Here is a 23291-nt window from a genome sequence, read left to right as displayed (position 1 = left end):
AACGTAAACAAAAAAAAAAAAAAGCAAAATTGAAAAAAGCACTGATATTTATTTCATTTGCAGCATTGGACTCTCCACGCCTTTCCTAAACGGATCATATTAGATATTTATGTTACGGGGGCGTAGTAGGTGGTAAGGAGGAAATTCATAGTTGAGTTCTGTCCCACGAACCGAACTAAAACAACTGAATATTCACCCAATTCACAGGTTCTTAAATGTTTTCCAGAAAATTAAAACAGCAATTAAAAACAAACGTTATATCTAGTCTTTATTCATAATTTCATATTAATAATATTCATGCCACGGACGACCACAGGACTGTTTACATATTCCATGTTTGACAGAAAAAAAATAAAAAATAAAAGGGATCACCACCGACTAACTCTCATTTTTCTCTCTAGAGAAATCCTGTGCCAGTGTCTCACCAAAACTCGCCGGACTTCAAATCCGGGAACAACCCCTCCAAAAACAAAAGGACTATTACAACAACAAAACAAAACTAATAATAACTCGTTAATTAGATTCACAAAAAACATAACCCTCGAAGAAACATATAGGAGAGTTCTCAAATGAAAAGGTTGAGAACTTTCCGGTGACCCCACTGATCCCCAAATCTGTTCTCCGTCGTCGTTCCGGATTCCACCGATGTCATCGACGGAGATTCCGGCCGGCGGCTCTCAACCTTCTGCGAAAAAACCGGCGTCAGCCGGAGATCGAGATTCGGCTGCGCCTGAAGCTTTGCCAGCTCCTCCGACCGCTTGCGTTTGCCGCCGCCGCCGCAGCCGGAGGACCGCGAGCTTGTGAACCGGCAATTCGGGTTCGGGTTTCGGATCCTCCACGTGTCGGTGCAGGCCACTTCGGCCTCCGATGCTTCATCGGTGGCCGCGGCGGCGGGAGCGTCGAGGCCCATGAGCTCCGGCATGGGCCTCAGCGTGCCACCGCGGAGCACCGTCTCCACCGCGGCCTGGCAAACGTGCCAGTTCCCGGTCCAGAGAAGTCCCACGGCGCCGTTCACGGGGTTCACCGTTCTCCCGCACGCTTCGAAGAGCAGCGACTGAAACAGCGCTGCATAGAGATCACGCAAAGAAAAGAAGCATCAGTTAAGAATATTCTAGAAAACGAGATATATAGGGAAAAAAAAAGTTAAATAAAATTAAATGAAGATATAAGCTTAGCGTGATGGTTGGAAAACTTGAATAAAATCCTAGTTATTCCATCTTTCAATAGGAAAGAGGACTTAATGGTTAAAAGAAGAGAAGAAGAGAGATTGCGGGTTCAAATTTCTTCCATAGAAAGAAGAAAAAAAGGTTAAATTATTACCGGGTCTTTGATTTTCTGGAACGTTGGAAATGAAGGACATGAGGCCGGCACGGCCGAAGAATTTGGCGACGAAGACAGTGGCGTGGCCTTGAGCTTGGGCGGTTTCGATCCACTGCAAACAAGGGCGCAACATACAGGACTCGCTGCATCCCTTTCGAAGAACGCGGCACCCGTTGCAACTCATGCTTATTTTTTGTTGTTACTGCAAAATGAAATTTATGAACCCAGGGTGTGTGAGTGTGTCTTTATGTTTCAATTAACCTTCACATGAACACAAAAATAGTAAGAAGAGAGGAAAGCTAGGTGGCCTACAAGGAATACTAATGAAAAATTTAGCTATCTAAGAGAGAGAGAGAGAGAATGCAAATGGTAGTTTGGGTGGGATATAAATAAAGGGAGGGGAGAGCAGGTGTTGGGGGAAGTGGGGTTGGTGGTTAACTATGGTTGGGTTAAGATATAGTGGGAGAGAGATGTGAGGAAGCGAGAGTGCGTGTGTGTGTTTAATTCTGCGGGGCACACTGACATTTTCTGTTTGCATAAGGGTGAGATTCCAATGTCTTTGGCGTGAGCGGCTCCGTGTTTCCGCGCATGGATGTTTCCTACGCCGTTGGATTCTATACATTTCACAGCTGCTAATGTCGATTATTTTATTTAACATCTTAGTGGGAATACATTCATATTTCAAACATCTTCTGTATTATTGTAAGTATGGATTATAGAATTTGTAAATTTTTATTATAATTATAATTGTTGTAAAGTTATATATATTTAGTGAGAGAGATTTTTTGTTCTGAAAGTAAGATATTTTTATATTTGAAAGTAATGAGATTATCTCTGGATAATAAAAAATGGATTTTGTCTTTTCAATAATAATAATAATAATAAAGTCTTTTTCATACCACAATCAAAAAATCAAAATTCTGTGAACATATTTAAAAAATCTAATCCTTTATGTGTTGAATTTGGTTGATTTCAGTGAAAATGATATATATAAAGTTATACAACCATAAATGGATGAGAATTTAATGAATGAATTCGTTAATACAAAATTAAGTTTTTACATTGTTACCTAATAATAAAAAAAGAAATAATACTTATACAACTAAATATACCACTATGAGAGAGAAAAGAGAGAAAAAATTGAATTTCAAATGTAATAAATGATAGGAAAGATAAAAGAGATATACATAAAATATATCATTGTATTAATTGTTGAAAAAATTTAGAGTAAAACGACTGCAACATCAGAAAAAAAATCAAATTTAAATTAAAAATTTATTTCCCTATCTTAATTAACAGGTTAGAAAAAAAATCAAATCTTAATTGATCCTATTTTAAAAAAGAAACAAATCCAACTAAAAAAAGATAAAATTTGACATAAAAAAATCTCGTGAAATGTCATAACAATAATTCATTCACCTCCTCATCCTTCCGACGTTCTTTCCCATCCTTGAGTGGTTTTTATCTCCTTCATTCATTTGTTTAGCCACCCACTATTAAAAAGACTATGTTTCTAATTTATACTTAATTTGATGTCCTTCGTGAATAATGTGACAATATTAACATTTCCAGTGTCAATCCGAGTAAATATCAACAACAAAAGGGATCACTGTAATTGTGTTCAGCATCTTGTAATTCTCATAACATAATCATATAATCTTCCCTGGTGATGTATGCCAAATCTGCTATGCAAGAATTTCAAATTATCATTCCAAGCACAAACTTATGTCCATTGTCTCCATACAGAAAAAGAGCAATTGAAATTTTTTGTACCCTGCATCTAGCACCTTCCTTCATCCATTTTTTTATTATTATTTAGTCCATGTTTGGATCTCCAATGAATGTGTTACAACACGTCGTTTGAGGAAAATACAAGGAAGATGATGCTTCCTTCAAACCACGGTTGGTCACAAACAGATGGTGTTACCGGCAATCCAAATATAGTTTTAATATATTGCAGCACCTTTCAGCTCATATTTTCAGTTTGTGATATACTTAGCTTATGAATTAGCAACTATAAATTTATAAGATATCAAGATAAATTAATATTTGATTGTGTTTTGCTAACTTGTTAATTAAAATAGAAAATGTGTTGTTTTTAATTTAAATTTAATTTTTTTTGTTGATGTGATACTCTTTGTAAATATCGTTATATGAATATCATTACTCTTATAATAATTATTATTAAAGTAAATAGATTTATCATCTACAATGAATTTCGATTGAGTGACGATATAAGGATACTTTCCGGTATCAATGCATATCTCTTATTTTAAAAAGTTAGGAAAGAGAATTTTGAGTTGTTGATATTTTATATTAATAATACTAGTGAAGATGTGCCTCTACTTATTTTAACTAAAAAAAATTAGAAGTTAAAAAAAAATTAACAACATGAAAATAGTGGATAATTATAAAGAGAAGTAATAAAAATTTAAAAATTAACAAAAAATAAAGTGATCTAGTGAAATGTGTACACCAAATGAAAATATTTCCTTTATTATTAGTATAGAATATCAAATTTAAACTATTAATTATCATATCACATCTTTTATTTTCATTTTTTATTTTTATTGTATATTTATTAAAAAAATTATTACATAAAAACTACAAGTCATTTAATATATAATTTTACTTTTTTACGCGTTAAATCATACTTAGTGGTTGTTCTAAAAGTGTGATGCAGTAGTCAATCAAGATATTTTATAGTTAGAGTTCTTTCTAACCATGGTCATTTCTTGGTTTGGAAGTAAAAGTTTCTTAAATCACTATAAAATTAAAAGTGAAGAGTGTGTCTATAAAGACTTCAATGCTCAAGTAAGAATAAAATAGAGTAATAATTGATATCGTATAGATATTGTATGTACTTAGTTTAAATTATCACAATATTTATGGGTGAAGTGCTAGAAGGCTTGGTGGCACTTCATGAATTTGTCATGTCCTTTACTAGGGTCCATCGTATAATGCAACAAATGTATTCTCACACTTAGACTTGCCCCAATCACTCATAAGAGTTGCATGATTGACAATGAAAGTTGTATGATTAATTATGATTGATGCTAGATGGTGGTTGTCCTTGAGAGTGAGTTAAACATTTAATCAAACTAAGGAAAGATACACCACTAACCTAATGTGAACCTGAACAAACTGTTATTTTGCCTCTCAAGTATTTAAGATTCTTTTTTTGCATTCAACTAATTCTCCTTTCATCTAGTCAACTCATTTTAGAGTAAAGTTGTACTTGCAGCCATGATTTCATGTCCAAGTTGGAAATCAAATCCTCGATTTTGATAAACAATTTGTGGTACTAAGAGATCAACATTGAAAAAGAGATGTGGAGTTAAACAACTCAAATAGGAAAAATCTAATAAGAACAAGCGTTATATTATTTTGCTCACCTTTTTTTGTTTTTTTAATAAGTAAAATAACTTAAATCACCAACCCAGGCTAGAAAACGATGGGTATTAACATGGCATGGTAATGCACACCATAATACTCATTTGACTTTAAAAAATAATACTATCACCGATTCTTATTATAAGGTCAAAATCAAAGTGTCTTTTGGTCTTTTTTGTAAGGTCCAATTTAAAATGTTTTTTGTATTTCATGGTTTTCAGACTTGCGAGTTAACTCATACCTTCTGAGTAAACTCGTTAACAAACTTGTTTTTTTGGTAGACTTAATAAACTCATAGCAAATTTGATAAACTTGGAACAAACTCGATAAACTTGCGAGTTTAAGTATGAGTTTTTTGAATTATAAATTTAACACAAAATGTTCATATAATGTACAACACTTTATTGATTTATGTTAATTTATGGATTATCTAAGTAACATTTATTCTTTTTTAGTTATTTAAGTGTTATCATTTTAAGAACTTATGTTTTATAATTGTGTGAACTTATTGTTTATGTTTTATTTGGTGTAGTTTAAATTTATCTAGTAGTGATATACTACTAAACTTAACTATTTTGGTATTGTGAAATTTGTGATTTATTATTTTACTTTATTATAGTGTTGAGATGTTAAATGGATATATTATTTATAGGTATTTTATCATCTCTTTTATTTGTTCATTTGATAGTTTTTAGTTACATTATTTCATATTTAATTCTTTTATGTATCTTGTATCCTATATGAACAAAATTGTTATAAAAGACTTCTTTTACGTTCATTTATTGTCTCTTAAGTCCTAACTTAAACATTACGACTAACTTCATATCAAATTAAAATTGAGACCTAAAATCTTGCATTAATTAGCCTGGTGGGTTGACCCATTTCATCCCGTTACAAGTTCGCTTTTCGATAAGTCAAAACATGATAAATCAAATGGGTTAATAATGGGTTGAATATAGTTTTGGGCCAAACCCATTCCTTTTTTTTTTTATTTATTTTCTAAATTATCCTTTGTAAATATACTCTCCTCCTTCGTCACTTTTTCCCTCACGTTCTTTTGAAAAAAAGAAAAAAAACACTCTCTTTATCTCCAAATTTACCAATTGCATCATACCTCCAACGTTTTGCCTTGTGTGCCTAGTACCCTACCATGCATCTCAACATTTACAAGAGTCATGCTGAAGAAAATCTCAATCCTGTGAAGCCTCAAATGTCAATCTTGTTCTAAATTGATTTCACCAAACCCTAAATGTCATTTCAATCAAAGAAACCCCTTGTCTCTTCCTTCAATGTTTCTTTGTATGCTTGGTGTTTGGCGCTTGGAACCAATACCATGTTTCCTATAGTTGTAAAAGGTTCAAGAATTATAATTTTTTGATCAAATATGTGGGATACTTATTCATATAGTGTGCGTTTTTTTGGAGGATTAGGCCAACACGTTTCAGTATCCATTATCAAGAGCAAGCGGAAAAATTTGTGTGTGCCAATATAATACACGTACATAGTAGGAACTGGGGGGGGGGGGGGGGGTTGTAAAGAACATTGTTGGCTTTTATGGTATGTGTCTCATTGTGTAATGTTGACTGGTATGAGTAATGCATATCTTTTCCTCAAGATCATGAGGGAGAAAGTGATGAGGGAGGAATATATATTTACAAGGGTATTTTAAGGAAATAAAAAGAAAAGAAAAATGTATTAGTAAAGAGAGAAAGTGGAAATAGTAATTGCCTTATTACCAATTTTCTCTCACCTATCTCTTCACCTCGCTCTCATCTATCTCGTCACCCAATGCATGCTTAGCTTAGTCTCACTATCATGCTTATTAATTCTAAGATTCCGTGAACTAATTTTTGCTATTTTTAATTTATTCCATTCTTTATTAAATTTTATCTTTTACGCAAATGGGAGAATCAAGTCCACGTTTCAATAAATGAACGAACACTGGAGTATTTTTTTTTTAGGGAGGGGGGCGGGGGAATTGGTGGGATTAGCTAAGTAAAATTTATATTTTAAAAGGAAGATGTTGCATTTGCTTCACAGCGTTGCCATGTCATTCAAACTTCAACGAGTATAAAAGAGGTTGCTATTTGTCCCAATCATATTACTTTTGACTCCTATTAACATTTTTAAATTTTAAAGATATCTTTTCAAGGGAGATACATTTTTATTGTATTAGTGAAGGTGTGAAAAATGTTATATAATGAAATTAAGATTTTGTTGTATAATGTACAACAAAGTCATGATTTCATTATTTTTTTTTCATATCATAATTGGGTATGTGGAAAAAGTGCACAACATATTCACAATTTTGGTATGCAAGTGTGAGTTAATTAAGAAAGTACAATGCAAGTATAAATGAAATTAGACTTCTATTGTATAATTTTTTTCTAAAAAAAACACAATGAAAGTATGATTTCGTTGCATTAATTATTACATAATGCAGTCATGATTCTGTTTTGTCACAATTCATGTTACACAACATAATTGTGATTTTGTTATGTGACGAATTTGTAACACAACATAATTGTGATTCTGTTGTGTAACAATTTATGTAACACAATGAGTGATTTGCTAGAAAGGGTGAAGTGGGTACCAATATGGGAGAAAAGAGGTCAAATGACATTTTAGTATTTGTACATTCATGATAGGGACCAAAAGTAATTTTGTAAGGACTAATATTGATCCCATATAAAATAGAGAAAGTCAAATCACAACACAAGATACCAGGATGTATTTTTTTAGTTTGTATTTTTGTGTTCCTTTTCACTGCTACAAAAAAGACAAATGACGAAGGTGAAAAACAATATACAAAGACGATTTTGAACTGTCTTTGAAGCTAACGTCGTTGAAAGTTAAGACTTTTGACGACGATTCCATAAAAAATAGTCTTAGAAAAACGTGACCTTCTAAGAAAGATACCTTTCTAAGATGGTCGTGAGCTAAGTACCGTCTTAGAAAGGAACCTTTCTAAGACAGTAGTGAGCTAAGCATCGTCTTAGAAAGGTACCCTTCTAAGACGGTCGTGAGCTAAGCATCGTCTTAGAAAGGTACTTTTCTAAGAAGATTTTTAGGTAATTATTGTCTTAGAATGTAATTTTTTTTAAAAAAATTAATTAATTTAAAATAATAAAAACATTTTTATGAAATGACATAAACACCATTAAGAATTAGAGAGTTAGGAGGTCATATTTCTTGTATTACTGGATCATACCACCACTGACTAAGGCATGAACAAGGTTATGCCACATTTTGTAGGAATCTTGTATGAGTTCTTGTCTATGAGCTTGAGCACACACTAAACCAACACATTTTTTCAGTTCAGGCCAGTGTTGAGATGCTACTACCTACATATTCAACAATATATATCAGCTACCAAAACCCTTAAGAACCACTGCAAAATTAAAAAATCAAGACAAATGGATCATAAGCTTACATCTAGTAATGAAGGGTTGGAGTCTTCTCCATTTCTAGGATGGGTAGCATCCGCTCCAAATATTATACTTGATATGTCACTAACCAATGGTATTCTACAGCTTATAGCATCAACCAGAACAATGTTTCTACCTCCCATCTGCATTAAGAAAAGGTCAAATGATGATTAATTAGTAGTTGGAAAGATATCGGGAATTTCAACAATATCCATAGAGCAGAGATGACTACATTGGCCAACATGACACTTTATTTTAGTAACAGGATAAACTACCAGGAATTTATCATCATTTTTGTAGGTCAAAACACTCACAACTATGCTAAAAGCTTAACTGACTATTGAAGCACAAATATATATATATATATATATATATATATATATATATATATATGTATGTATGTATGTATGTATGTATGTATGTATATTTATTACTTGTCAAATATGTCAACTACTGACATATGGAACCCATTACTAGGTCCATAAGGGTGGACATCATTGCATGCATTTTAGTGAACAATATGTTTGTGATGAAGGCATGAAAGGAGGACATCAAGGTCAACAATGAGGAGCTCTTGTTGTCGGATTGTAATGGAATCATCACCAAATCCATTGGGTGCAAGCTTTATTAGATAGAAAAGCCTGTTGGATTAGAGCTAGATTAGGTGCTAAGCATTCTTGGCTTTGGATGGGGTTGTTAAGCTCTTCAATTTGGAGGAAGGAGTGCCTTTACTGTCAATTGAACTCCCTATATGTTGCTCTATTAGATAGTATATAGTATATACTATACAATGACCTTGGTAATGATTATGATTTGGCTTATGTGATCTCTATATGGCTGGAAATATAGATATCCTATCAGTATCAGTAACCTCTCAAAACATGAAGCTAGCCAATGTAATTATTGGTCGCATACCTAAGCGTATTGACTATGTATAACCCCTAGATACCAATATTTCATTAGGTTGAGTACTACAAACCTAGTAAGTGGTAACTATGGTTTGTAGTAGTCATCATCATACTATATTAGTGGGTTTCATCCAGTCTTAATGACACCACAATTGTACTTGACCTGATTATTAGTATATAAAATTATTAGAGTATATTTTACTCTGTAGTGCTCTTTATTAAGAGTACAAAAATAAAATATACTCTTATACTCTAATAAAAATAAGACCTTAGGGTCCATATTTAGTATCAAGTTATGAACATACTATATCAATCAAATATCTGATTATTTAGAATCTCAATTCCCTATTTTTCTCCCTCACTATCTAAATCAAGGGTAAGACTGTATACAATAAACCTTCCGTATACCTTCGCATGCGAGGAGCCTCTTGACACCAAGGTATGTTAGTTTTCTTTGGCCTAAATCCTATAATTTCAATGACCAAATAAACTTCAAAAATAATATCATAAATCGCTAGACATTCAATCTTATGAATTTTAATAGATCACAAATTTTGCCATCCATTATGAAATTCCTTAATTTCTATTTAGACAAAAAAAATTTCATTGGGTCAAGTCAAAGTTGATACTCATAAGAACCAACTCATCCCTGCTTAGGTTTTCTGGTGGACGTCAGTTAACCAGCTCATTACACCGTGTGCCAAAATTATAATTTAACTATGAATAGGTTGGCACAGATAATCCAACCAATACAAAAGGTAGGAAAGATTTGACTTGCCAACAACTTATAACCAATACATTGATAAAAAATAAATTGGAAGAAATTGATAGTAGACTTAAAGGAAATAGCTATTTCATGTCACTGAGATTTGTGAGAAAACAAACCTTCACATTGATTTTCAAAGAAACATTAGCCAAATACTGCTTAATGATCTGAAAGACATGCTTAATCATTCATCATTGAGAAATTAAACCAAGGTCTGTTTCACAAATACGCTTGAGATTACCTGAAAACAAAATATAATTATATGAAGTTATGAATATTTACAATTTAACTCAGAACATAGGCTACTTGTCCCAATAATTGAAGTAAATAACAATCACAAATTTATATATCATGTACTTTTATTATAATTAAAGGGGGCATACCATAGAGAGAACCATTGTTGTTGGGCAATATTGCTAACAAAAGCTCCCATTCCTTTCCTTTTGTTTTGTTTGTTGACACATGGTAAACATGCTTCAAAGCTTTCTCCATGTGTTCCTATTTGGCATTGTAGATGGGGATAACAGGCTTTGAATTAATTTCCTACAAGAAAAAAACAATATATAGTGCATTTGTCCACACTTCAAACACTAAAAAACAGAATAGGTGGAAATCTACCATGCCAAATACTTGCCAAATTTGGACTAATTCAATACAAAAAGTGTGAGCAACATTGTCTTGTACGCTTCGTGAAAAATTTATGCATGCCCACCAGCTGACAATCATCCCATTTATCATTTTTTATATCATTCAAGTATTAGCCGACAAAGTGACCAGTATTAATAGTTATTACATGAAATTCCGCACTAAACAGGAATAGCACATACCTAGGAATTTCATAATTTAAATTAAATTGGACCAAAGAGTTGAGCAAAAATAATATTGTTATAAATTACTATTAAAAATATCAGCATTTCCCTTTATTTTTTCAAAAACAAGGAAAAATAGTTGCATTTCACAACTGTTTGAAAATAGATCATTGTAATATCAATGTACACTACCTTGTTCTTCATATTCCACTGACCAACTTGGGGTAAACAATTCTTTTCTTTCCCACTTTCATGATATTTAAGTTGCAGACAACTACTATGTATCAATGTATAGTGACAAAAAAAGTAATCATACTTAAAAGTCCTCCATGCCTGTATTATCAAATTCTAAGAACTAAAAGGGCTAGTTATAGGTATTGCAATGGGAGTTTTAATGTATTACTACCAAACATGGAAAATAAATTAGAGACGATGTACCTTCAATAAAAAAAGATATGCATATGAGAGGTTAGTATATTTTCCCACCATTGCAATTCTAACCTGTGAAAAACAAAATAGTTGTGAGCTCAGTACTAGCCACTATAAAGAGTTGAATATTGGAACTCATGCATTCATGAAATAAATTAGCTTTTTTAGATGATATATCAGAAAATGTTTAAATTCACTGTTTCATGAAATTTGTCATATACTTTTGTTGTTGCAATTCACTCCTTAAAATTAGGCTCTGTATCAACACTGCAAATAGGATTCCAAGTATAATTAGTGGAATGATAGAAGCACTTTAAGTAACAGCCCATCACTAATAATAAACTCCCAGAACATCACTACATCAGCACATCAAGATAATCAAGAAAATGAGTTTGTCAAACAAACCCTCGCAGGTTTAATGTTTTCAGGATTGCCTCATGCACCTTTTGGTCCTATTAGTAAAAGAATATCAAATGGAAAAAAAAATCTGGTTATTATATGACTCACATCACTTAGTGAAAACTGAAAAATAATGCACTTCAACTGTCTAGGCAAAAGGATACTAAACCACAATCTAAGCAATTTAAAACTTTGTAAACAATGTTCCAGTAATACACAAAAAGACAACCACAAAAAGCAGTTTCAAAAAATACCACAAAATTACTTACTCTTAATAGCAAAGGAATGTCCCAAATATTTGGAACATCGTAGAGAGTTAGTATGCTTGATGACTGCATATACAAAAGATTCCTTTGAGAATATATGCAATGATATAAAGTTAAGCAAGGTGAAAATTGTCAACATTTATATGATATTATCGGAACATGACAAAACTGAGAAAGTTTTTCCTTAACATTGTCATGAAGTTCCTGCAGATGATAAAACAAAAATATTCAATCATTATTATGTGGAACCAACAAGATAAAAATAAAAAGTAGAAAAGCAATAGAAATATTTTTGAACTACAACAAGCAAGAAGATTTGGGGTCAACCCTAACCCTCTAAGTTGGCGGACATTGTGTTGAGTTGGCTTTGTTTTCTGTATATTAAAACATTCATTAAATAAACGATAATGTTAAATTGGTTTTACCATTGCAATAACAATCCCAATCCATTTATTAATGGTGAGACATATATCTAATATAATTTTATGTTCACAAATAATACTAAATACTTTTTTCTCGTTTATTTGTAATAAAAGCATGAATATAAAATGATATCTATGGTGAGTAATATACCAATATTGGGGGAAAGACCCATCTGAGTAGGCCTTATGCTTTGGTAAAATGCACACCACGATTCCAAACCCTCTCCAAGTTGTTGTGGTGTTCTAATATCAGGTGAAAAGAAAGACCTCCCAATTGGGCAAAACCTTTAGAAAATGAAGCTGTGAGATGAAAAAAAACTTCAAGTTTCACATTTTCTTTCAATTATTTTGCAAAACTACCTCTTAGATGATAGTTCTCTTAATACAATGTCAACAATTTGGAGTGTCTCTTGTGGAGCATCAACATATTTACTAGCCAGAAACTAGCCCAAGTTATGCAAATTTGCCGTGGCAACAAACTTGATCACCACTCTATATTCTCTTTCCCTTTTGAAAATGGTGCAAGTGTCAGTTGGAAATTGAGCTTAATTTGAATGCTTACACACACACACACATGTACACACACACACACATACACACAAACACACACACACACACAGTCCATCTAGTTTATGTTTTGAAGCCAAATAGAAGTATGGAATTACTATCCAAGACTAAATCTTACTTGGAGCCATTAACTCCATCCTTATCATCCACAACCTTTATCTTAAAATTTCTCCTTGAAAAGGGAAGTGTCCTTGCAATGTACAAACTTTTTGTGCCATCATATGCTGGAAGCCTCATCCCAAGGTCAGACTCTTTATATAGTCTCACTAGTTCTACTATAATGGACTTGTTCATTGCTTTGGAAGACACTTCAGGGGTAATACTGACCTACAAAACACGGCAAAGGCAACAAACAATAAGAATAAAACTTCAGGCCAAATTTTTAAGGAGTCGTAAACGTTACTACTAGGAAAAAAGGACACAAAAACCATATCTTTATGCAATTGAACGACAGATATAAGAACTTAAACACTTCCTTAAAGGGCTACATTAGTTGTGTGAGTCACTCACAATAAGTCACATAACCCCAACATAATTTTTCCTTGCACAAGGCTACAATAGTCACATAAAGACCAAGCAAGCAAAATGATCCTTACATCATACTGGTTCAAGTCCTTGTCTAGTAACTTTGGAAAGAAGTGGTTAGCCTTCACAATGCACTTTCTTCTAACTTGTCCATAGCTAGGTCTAGGAGCAAAGCTCAAAGACTTGCTTAAAGTAAGGTAACTCATCTCTTTTTCACCACACATGGTGTTTCCATTTTCAACACCACTAGTCACAATAGGTTCCATCAAAATATCTCCTTGATCAAATTTTCTCCCTCCACCTCTGCTCCTTCTTCTCCTGTTGTTCCTTGCATGAGGTGAAGTTTGGTTTTGAGGTAGTTCCTGTTGTGGCAGTGGTGGTTATCATACCCTAATTTTTTCCTAGGACGATCATTTGCAAACATTTGGATTCTTGCCAGTCGAATTGAGCTGCTTAACACCAATTACCGCGTATTCCGTAAGATTTTTTGACATTTCGAAAGGAAATGTAAAAATTACTCAAAAGGAGGGAAATATGGTCACTTTAGGGGCATTTTTCAGCCCCTAAGCCACCTAGATAACTTCATGATGAAGTAACTAGCTCACCTAGGCGAGCAAGTTGCTTCAGGATGAAGTTATCAGCTCGCCTGGGCAAGCTACCTTTAACCCAAATGCTTCATTTTGCTATAAATAGGCGTGGGAAGGCTGAAGTAAAGGGTCCATGAAGTCCAGAGGACCAGAAAGAAGAAGAAAGAAGAGAAAATAAGAAGAAAAAAGAGAAAACAAGGCCGAAACACTTTTGAATCGCATCCATGATCGATTCCTACACCGTTTGTCATTCGTTCTTCAGCTGTTCTTCATCATTCTTCATTGTTCTTCGTTCTTCATCCGGTTAGTGTTTGGTTTTAAGGATTTGAACTTGATTTATGGACCCTTAGGGGTTCCCCTTTATTGTTTGTGCATCTTTATCTCCTTCTTCGATCATCGGTGATCTTTTTCTTTGTTTAAAGCGAGTTTCGACCGATCGTTCATACTGTAATCTTGTTTAATCACCATTAAAATAAAATTCAACCAATCATTTATGTTGTAATCACACTAAATCACTGTTTAAATAAGTTTTGACCGATCATTTGTGTTGTAAACTCTTTTCATCAATGTAAAATAAGTTTTAACTGGTCATTAGCGTGGCAAGTTATCTCTAAAAATGGATTGAAGATTAATGAGCCAAAACCAAATAAAACCAACTCATAAACTTCTTCATTTCATAAAAAAAAAAGAGATTGTTCAAAGGTCCAACGCCTTAACGATTCTCTCCTTTCAAAAATCAAAAGATCGTTTCAAGGTCCAACGCCTTAAACGACTTTTGCTCGGTTAAAATCAATCTTTCAAAAAAGATAAAAAAACAATTTAACCAACGTTCAGTTCTTAAAGAACTACCTATGTCTGATTTTCTCATCGCACCCAAGGATACGTAGGAGCGAGGGTAATACCCTTGTCGACTCCAAAAAAGTAAAAAACATAAAAAGGAGCAAAAGTAAAAAAGACATAAAAAGGGAAAAAGATAACATAAAAAGGGAGGTGAAGTCATGATTTGCACACTCGATTAGAGGTTGTCGTCCCTTGTGACGGGCACGTGACGTGCTAATACCTTCCCCATGCGCATGGGGTCCAACACCTTAAACGAATTTTGCTCGGTTAAAATCAATCTTTCAAAAAAGATAAAAAAACAATTTAACCACCGTTCAGTTCTTAAAGAACTATGTAGGTCTGATTTTCTCATCACACCCGAGGATACGTAGGAGCGAGGGAAAAAAAGTAAAAAAAGCAAAAAGGAAAAAAAAGTAAGAAAACATAAAAAGGGAAAAAGATAATATAAAAAGGGAAAATACATAGTTTTGAAGTCATGATTTGCACACTCGATTAGAGGCTATTGTGACAGGCGTGTGGGGTGCTAATACCTTCCCTATGTGTAAACAACTATTGAACCCTCATTTTCAAAATACGCAGACCTTTGTCTTTTTGGTTTTTCTAGCGTTTTCCTCGAATAAACGTTGGTGGCGACTCCACGTGTTTTCCTTCAATTGAAGACGCACCATTGGCCCATACGAGAGGCCTTTTCGCGCCCCCGCCGGAGGGCAGGTTGTGACAGTTGGCGACTCCTCTGGGGACTATTTTTAGAGAGTTAGGTCAATCAATCAGCGTGCAACATCTCATCATGACTTCTTCTTTATTTATGCTCTCTCTTCCCTTTTATCTTTGGTTTTTGTCCATATTTGTACATAACCTTTGCTATGTTGTTGTGTTTGGTGTGTGCTTGTCTATCGATTACATTCATAGTTAGAAATACTTTTTCTACACACACATGACACCTACACCTCACACACACATTGAGATGTTAAGCCCTATACCCGGGTCTATGTCAGCCATAAGGAGTGGAGGTTTATCTGTGGTCATGCTGGGTCTCTGACTTGCTTGATGACATTGAAGCCTCATCTAGAGTTTTCCTCTTTTAGTGATGCATTGTCGCTGATAGTCCCTATCACCACAATGTATTACCTAAGAGGATGATATCTTTAGAAGCTAGTAAAGTTACTTGAAACCACCCTTTGGAGTTATCACTAGAAGTGGACTTTTGGATCATTTCCATTAGGTTCCTCAATTAAGGGGCATGCAGCAAACTTACTCCAACATATTCCTTGATGGCATCATGCGTCTCTTCATAGCATCGTAATAGGTGTATCATTCCTGTATCATATTCGTGCATTACATTTGCATAAATCACGACATTATCATACACCTTCATTTAGCATGCCAATTGCATACATTCTATTTTCATCATTCACATGATGTTCACTCATGCATGATCCTTGCATTTTCCTCTGCATGTAAAAAAAAACACAAAAACAAAACAAAAAGAAAGTCACAATGAAGAATGAAAGTCTCACTACATTCTTAGTTACATGTGTTGGGTACCATGAAGATGGCTATAAACCAACCATGTTGGGATTATACACCCATTTCTCTATAAAAAAAAAGATGATGATTGAAAATCATGTGAATGTGGTACCTAATGCATGGTTAAACTAGGAAAATGATGGTTCTTCAGGCATCTTAATCTCATAGTTGCATTTTCCATGCATAGCATAAGTATGCCTGAGTCATTCGTCTCTATGAGACGTGGTCGAAGTATTGGCGATCAAAATTGCTATTCCTTGGATTATGGGGTTGAACCAAGCACATGCTTTTAAGAAAAGGTTAATCGAGTCAAGGTCAAGTATGGAAGTAATTGACTTGCAAAAATTGGGGCAAAAGATGGATCGAGTTACATCGTTTCTTTGTCTACTGCCAACACATAATTATGCCAATTTACAAAAAAATTGAGGATTGTCAATGTCCATGTGTTATTTCCAGTTTCACTTTGACAAAGACGTGATGGACTATGGTTTAAATGAAAATCTAAAATTGATTCAACCCTATGTCTTGCGTGAAATTTGCAATACTTTGACAATGCATCATTCACATACATCCATGCTTTTCATTGGTTGCATTGCTCATTGCATTCTTTCCTTGAAATCATAACTGTAATCATTGTTATCAAAAGGAAAGAATGCGCTTTACGGTGCCCTTACCGAATGCGTGTTAGAACTAGAGTAATGGGTGAAATAGAGGAGGTGCAAGAGCGGATGAAGGCCAACATGCAGGCCATGAAAGAGTAAATGGTCACAATGATGGAGCCCATGATGAGCATGAAGAAGATAACGAAAGTCAATGCGGGTGCAGCTGCCGTTACCAGCACCGTTGCTGAGGTGGACCTGACTCCCCTCTCTGGCCTCAACCAAATAAATCATCCAACCTCGAATATGGTAGGTTGGGGAGGCAAAGAGTTGGGAAGTGTGGGCGGTCCCCATTTTGTGCAAGTTCAAAACGAGCATCCCTTCTCGCCATATGGCTTACCTCCGAACTATATGCCACCCAATGTGGCGCATACTCCCGGTGAGAATATCAATAACTCCAATCCCATACTCGTTGAGAGCCAACAACCTCAATCTAATCATGCACATGTCTCTCAACCCATGGGGGAGACACATGAAATACCCCACCACGATCTAGTCGACTTCAAGTCTCGCCTCGGATACGCTACCGAGGGACAAGCAGTTGGTGGTGTACCCCTGCCAAACACTTTGGAGGGCCCCTAATTTTGCCCACAACCTCAACCCTTGCATTGTAAGGCGGGAAGAATCCCTCCTGGTATGGCATAAAAGGGAAAATTGGGACATATAGAGGAAAGGCTCAGGGCCATTGAAAGAGGCGAAGATCATGCCTTTGCTGGCATGGCAGAATTGTGCCTAGTGCTTATGTCATCATCCCTCTGAAATTCAAGGTGCCTGACTTCGATAAGTACAACGAGACTACTTGCCCCAAGAATCACTTGAAACTGTACTGTCAGAAGATGGGGGCATACGCGAAAGATGACTGCTTATGCATTTCTTCCAAGAAAGCCTTATTGGGGCAGCCGTCACCTGGTATACTAACTTGGAACCTTCCCGAGTCCGTTCTTGGAAGAACCTAATGGTTGGTTTTGTTATGCAGTATCAGTATAATTCTAATATGGCTCCAAATAGGATGCAGCTACAGAACATGGGCAAAAAGGGGCACAAATCTTTCAAATAATATACCCAAAGGTGGAAGGACCCGGCAGCCCAAGTGGCGCCCCAAATGACATAGAAGGAGATGATAACAATGATAGTAGACACATTACCAGTGTTTTACTATAAAAAGATGGTGGGTTACACGCCTTCAAGCTTTGCCGATTTAGTTTTCACCGGCGAAAGGATCGAAATGGGTCTGAAAAGAGACAAATTTGATTATCCTACTTTGATGAATGAGAAAACTGGGGCAAATGGAGAGAATGAGAAGGAGGGAGGAACCTATGTTGTAATTGTCATTCCTACATGGCCAAATCCCCACCAGCTCAACAATATCATTACTCAATATTAGCCCTTCTCATTACCCACCACCCAATCATCCACAAAGGTCATCCCTAAATCAGCCTCAAAGTCTGCCTGCCGCATATTCGTTGCCAAACACCACCCTTAATACAAACCAAAACACCAACTAGGAAAGGAATTTTCCAACGACAAAACCTGTAGAATTCACCCTAATTTTGGTGTCCTATGCTAACTTGCTCCCATATCTACTTGATAATTCAATGGTAGCCATAACCCTAGCCAAGGTTCCTCAACCTCCATTTTTCTGAGGATATGACTTGAACGTAACATGTGCTTATCATGAAGGAGTTCTGGGGCATTCCATTGAGCATTGTAGGACCCTGAAACATAAGGTGCAAGGTCTAATTGATGCGGGCTGACTGAAATTTGAAGAGAATTGCTTGTGAATTCTGACGTTGGCAAATGACACTATACATGGGGCAATTTGAAGGTTGTTATTAGATGTCTCTAATGACTCATTAGGATTTTCAAGTTTATGCCATTATTGTAAACCATAGTTACAATGCTAATAATATGGATAAATTTAACATCCTTGTCTCTCATCCTCTCACAATTACATCTTTGCTTATTTGACTTTCACTGGAATATGAGTGTAAGCCATTGGTTTATTTGTTCAAGCGACCTACGCTCCTGAGTTTTGACTTCCAAGACTGTTCAATAAGAAATTACTCGTTCTACACGTTTGGTGAGGGTGCCGTAAAATGACAAGTAAAATTCAAAACAAAAAAAGGTAAAAAAAAAGAACAGAAAAACGTTTGATTGACTGTCTTTCAAATAAAAAAAGGTATATACATTCATTTTATCATTCCTGAAAGTTTGTCTTTTTGAGAGAAATGTGAGTTGTCAAGAACAAGAGTCATTCGGCTTAATCTGTCAATTGAAAAATCCTTTAAATGTTTCTCGTCCTTGAAATTTCATTTTCGAGAATCTGCACAGTTTCTTTCATTTTTCCTTGCTACAAGGTTGTGACAAAAGAAAACAATAGATACCTCAAGCCCTACACTGGGGCAATGAGAGACACCATGCATGAGCTTAAGCAAACCTAGGGGCAAATAAAAAGTTCTCACCCGGTAGGTTTAAAACCCGAAAGGGCGGCCTAAGCAAAAATTAGGGTGATAGAAAAAAAAACAATCAGGGGCGTGTTGTTAAGGTTTGGTCCCAAAATCCAAACTACAAAAGGATCTAAGTTAAGATTTGAAATGACACATGGTCATGTTTCAATATCCCAAACACTAGTTTATCCTTTGCTACCCCCTTCGAGCCAAAGCATATTCGTTTTCTAAAAACAAAAACAAAATAAGAACCCCAAGTAAGAACCACCGCTAAACCAGAGGGAAAAGCAATGCAAACAACACATGCATGAAGTTATGCAACAATGAAAAAGAAAATAAAATCTGCCAAAGGCGAGTAAAGAAAGAAAAAGAGAGACGAAAGATCTCCAAATTTTGCAAGAAAGGCACGAAAGTGCGATGGGAAATTAATGAATAAGACAAAAGGAATAGAGCCCAACCCAAAGGTACAAGCAATGCTCTCAAGGTTCTTGCTCAATATAACCCTCAAACACTCTTTGAGCCTGTCTAATCCTTTCTTTCATAGCACTCTTACCCCTGACCACGTTACAAGCCCAATAAAGCCCATGTGGATCAAGGAACGACTAATTTTCTTTTAAGTTGGGATTCTGGAATGAAACCCGCGCGCACTTGTGATTGTTAATATATATATATATATATATATATATATATATATATATATATATATATATATATATATATATATATAAAGAAAAGGAGAATCCCCTAAGGTTCGCACTTGCACATTTGAGAAGAAAACTCATTCAACCAAAAGCTCATGGGAAAAGTCCAAAGACAGTTATGATAATAGGGTGTATCTGATGTTAGTCTCTCATGCAGACTCCTTTGGGATTTCTTTCGAATCCAAGGGTAGCCTTCGCTAGATAAATTCTTTCAAGATCAACCCATGTCATCAAGTTTCAGTGGAGTCAAAAGACACATGGCATTACTCTATGACCCTAAATCAAGAAAGTTTCACATGGTCATATACCAAAGTGTAACAATCCATTTCCATCATTCAATGGGGGCATGCGATTGGTCCCAAAACCTTATATTTCTCTTGTTGTGCAGAGCAATTGATGTTTTAAATAAACAAAAGAAGAGGGGGAAAACCCTAGGATCAATATTTCAAGTGATTGATTAAATGTCAAACGGCTTCATCGTCATCACTCCAAAATTGGAAAGTGACTAAATCAAACAGAACATACACTTTGAGGGAGTCCTCGATGAGATTTGAAAAAAAAAACAGGATGAGGTTGCATGAATTATCACATCTTAGAAAAAAAAACAATCAATCTATGTTTTAAAAAAAATCAAATCAAAATCAAAATCACAAAGAATGTCATGAACATTGTATAATTTTCCATTGCATTGCATTATTGCATACAAAGCCTGCATTTACTACATTTCAAGATGAAGGTTACATACATCTGCATCCTCGAAAATCATGTTCATATTAGGCAATAAGCGCATAGATGAGGGGCCCTCTCAAAGAGTCAACATCTTGCTTTCTCATAAGGTTAAGGCCCTTTGGTACTTGTACCTATTGGCTCGCCTTTATAGGACTCAAAGTCCTCGCCTTCATAGGACTCAAAGTCCTTGCTTTTATGCTTTCATAGGACTCAAAGTCCTCTGTCATTTACTTTTCGACCGAGACTATTACAGTCTCTTTCGCCATCTAGAGACAATCGAGTCTGATGGCACATGGAGACAAATTATGGTCATCTGCACACCTTTGCTATCCAGAGACAATCAAGTCCGATTACACACAGAGAAAAATTATGGTCATCCACACCTTCTTTGCTATCTAGAGACAAGCGAGTTCGATGGCACATGGAGACAAATTATGGTCATCCGCACACTTTTGCCATCCAGAGACAATCGAGTCTGATGGCATGCGGAGACAAATTATGGTCATCCGCACCCTTTTTGCCATCCAGAGACAATCGAGTCCGATGGCACACGGAGACAAATTATGATCATCCGCACACCTTCGCCATTCAGAGACAATCGAGTCCGATGGCACGCAGAGACAAATTATGGTCATCCGCACGCTTTTCACCATCTAGAGAAAATTGAGTCTGATGGCACGCGAAGACAAATTATGGTCATCCACACACCTTTGCTATCCAGAGACAATCAAGTCGGATGGCACGCGGAGACAAATTATGGTCATTCGCACCCTCTTTGCTATCCAGAGACAAGCAAGTCCGATGGCACGCGAAGACAAATTATGGTCATCCGCACACTTTTGCTATCTAGAGACAATCAAGTCTGATGGCATGCAGAGACAAATTATGGTCATCTGCACCCTCTTTGCTATCCAGAGACATGCAAGTCTGATGGCACGCAGAGACAAATTATGATCATCTGCCCCTTTTCAAAGACGACAATGTCTTTAGTCATTGCATGCTTTCAAAAGGTGATAATGTCTTCATTTGCATTTCGAAGACAACAATGTCTTCAGTCATTGCATGATTTCAAAAGGAGACAATGTCATCATTTACATTTCAAAGACGACAATGTCTTCGGTCATTGTATGCTTTCAAAAGGCGACAATGTCTTCATTTACATTTCAAAGACGACAATGTCTTTAGTCATTGCATGCTTTCAAACGGTGACAATGTCTTCATTTACATTTCGAATAAGACAATGTCTTCAGTCAATGCATGCTTTTAAAAGGCGACAATGTCTTCAGTCATTGCATGCTTTCAAAAGCTGACAATGACCCTCATTTACATTTCGAAGATGACAATGTCTTCAGTCATTGCATGCTTTCAAAAGGCAACAATGACCCTCATTTACATTTCAAAGACAAAAATGTCTTCAGTCATTGCATGCATTCAAAAGACGACAATGACCCTCATTTAAATTTTGAAGATGACAATGTCTTTAGTCATTGCATGCTTTCAAAAGGCGACAATGTCTTCATTTATATTTCAAAGACGACAATGTCTTCAGTCATTGCATGCTTTCAAAAGGTGAAAATGTCTTCATTTACATTTCGAAGACGACAATGTCTTCAGTCATTGAAGGCTTTTAAAAGGCGACAATGTCTTCAGTCATTGCATGCTTTCAAAAGGCGACAATGCCCTTATTTACATTTCAAAGACGACAATGTCTTCAGTCATTGCATGCTTTTAAAAGGCGACAATGTCTTTAGTCATTGCATGCTTTTAAAAGGCGACAATGTCTTCATTTGAATTTCAAAGACGACAATGTCTTCAGTCATTGCATGCTTTCAAAAGGCGACAATGCCTTTATTTACATTTCGAAGACGATAATGTCTTCAGTCATTGCATGCTTTTAAAAGGCGACAATGTCTTCAGTCATTGCATGCTTTCAAAAGCTGACAATGACCCTCATTTACATTTCAAAGAACTTCAATGTCTTCATGCTTTCACGGGTTTTACTGCTTAGACTTTCGCTAGTGGTCGGTTGGATGGTGAGATCCCTCGAACGAAATTAGTGTCTTTATCTTTACTTCCCCTTTTATTTCCAATAAAAGATAAGTAAAGAGGGGCAACTATCCTACCCTAATTTCGTCCGGGGATGATCATTTGCAAACATTTGGATTCTTGCCAGCCGAATTGAGCTGCTTAACACCAATTGTTGAATATTCCGTAAGATTTTTCGACGTTTCGAAAGGAAATGTGCAAGTTACTCAAAAGGAGGGCTAAAGGGTCACTTTAGGGGCATTTTTCAGCCCATAAGCCACCTAGATAACTTCATGATTAAGTAACCAGCTCACTTGGGCGAGCAAGTTGCTTCAGGATGAAGTTATCAGCTCGCCTGGGCGAGCTACCTTCAGCCCAAATGCTTCATTTTGCTATAAAGAGGAAGAAAGAAGAGAAAACAAGGCCAAATGCTTCCGAATCGCATTTGTGATCGATTCCTACACCGTTCATCATTCGTTCTTCGGCCGTTCTTTGTTGTTCTTTATCGTTCTTCATTCTTCATCCGGTTTGTGTTTGCTTTTAA

At 35.6% G+C, this 23291-nt stretch overlaps 1 protein-coding gene and 1 pseudogene across 1 annotated transcript; both read right to left on the bottom strand.

Moving 5' to 3' along the window:
- Positions 1 to 242: 242 nt before the first annotated feature.
- On the bottom strand, positions 243 to 1749 carry LOC114412462 (LOB domain-containing protein 38-like). Its single transcript, XM_028376370.1, has 2 exons — positions 1321 to 1749; positions 243 to 1065 (listed from the first exon to the last, which is right to left on the bottom strand). The coding sequence occupies exons 1-2, from the start codon at positions 1502 to 1504 to the stop codon at positions 566 to 568; spliced, it is 684 nt and encodes a 227-aa protein (XP_028232171.1). The 5' UTR covers positions 1505 to 1749; the 3' UTR covers positions 243 to 565.
- Positions 1750 to 7293: 5544 nt separating this feature from the next.
- On the bottom strand, positions 7294 to 13582 carry LOC114411268 (annotated as a pseudogene).
- Positions 13583 to 23291: the final 9709 nt, after the last annotated feature.

This window comes from Glycine soja, chromosome 5, assembly GCF_004193775.1.
Source record: "Glycine soja cultivar W05 chromosome 5, ASM419377v2, whole genome shotgun sequence".
Classification (NCBI taxonomy): Eukaryota; Viridiplantae; Streptophyta; class Magnoliopsida; order Fabales; family Fabaceae; genus Glycine; species Glycine soja.
This window is presented reverse-complemented; position numbering and strand designations above follow the sequence as displayed.

Excerpts from the sequence above, each read along its gene's own strand:
- LOC114412462 (XM_028376370.1), bottom strand. The coding sequence starts at position 1,504 with ATGAGTTGCAACGGGTGCCGCGTTCTTCGAAAGGGATGCAGCGAGTCC. Across the intron at positions 1,066-1,320 it reads TCCAGAAAATCAAAGACCCG|CGCTGTTTCAGTCGCTGCTC; the intron begins GTAATAATTTAA and ends ATCTCTATGCAG.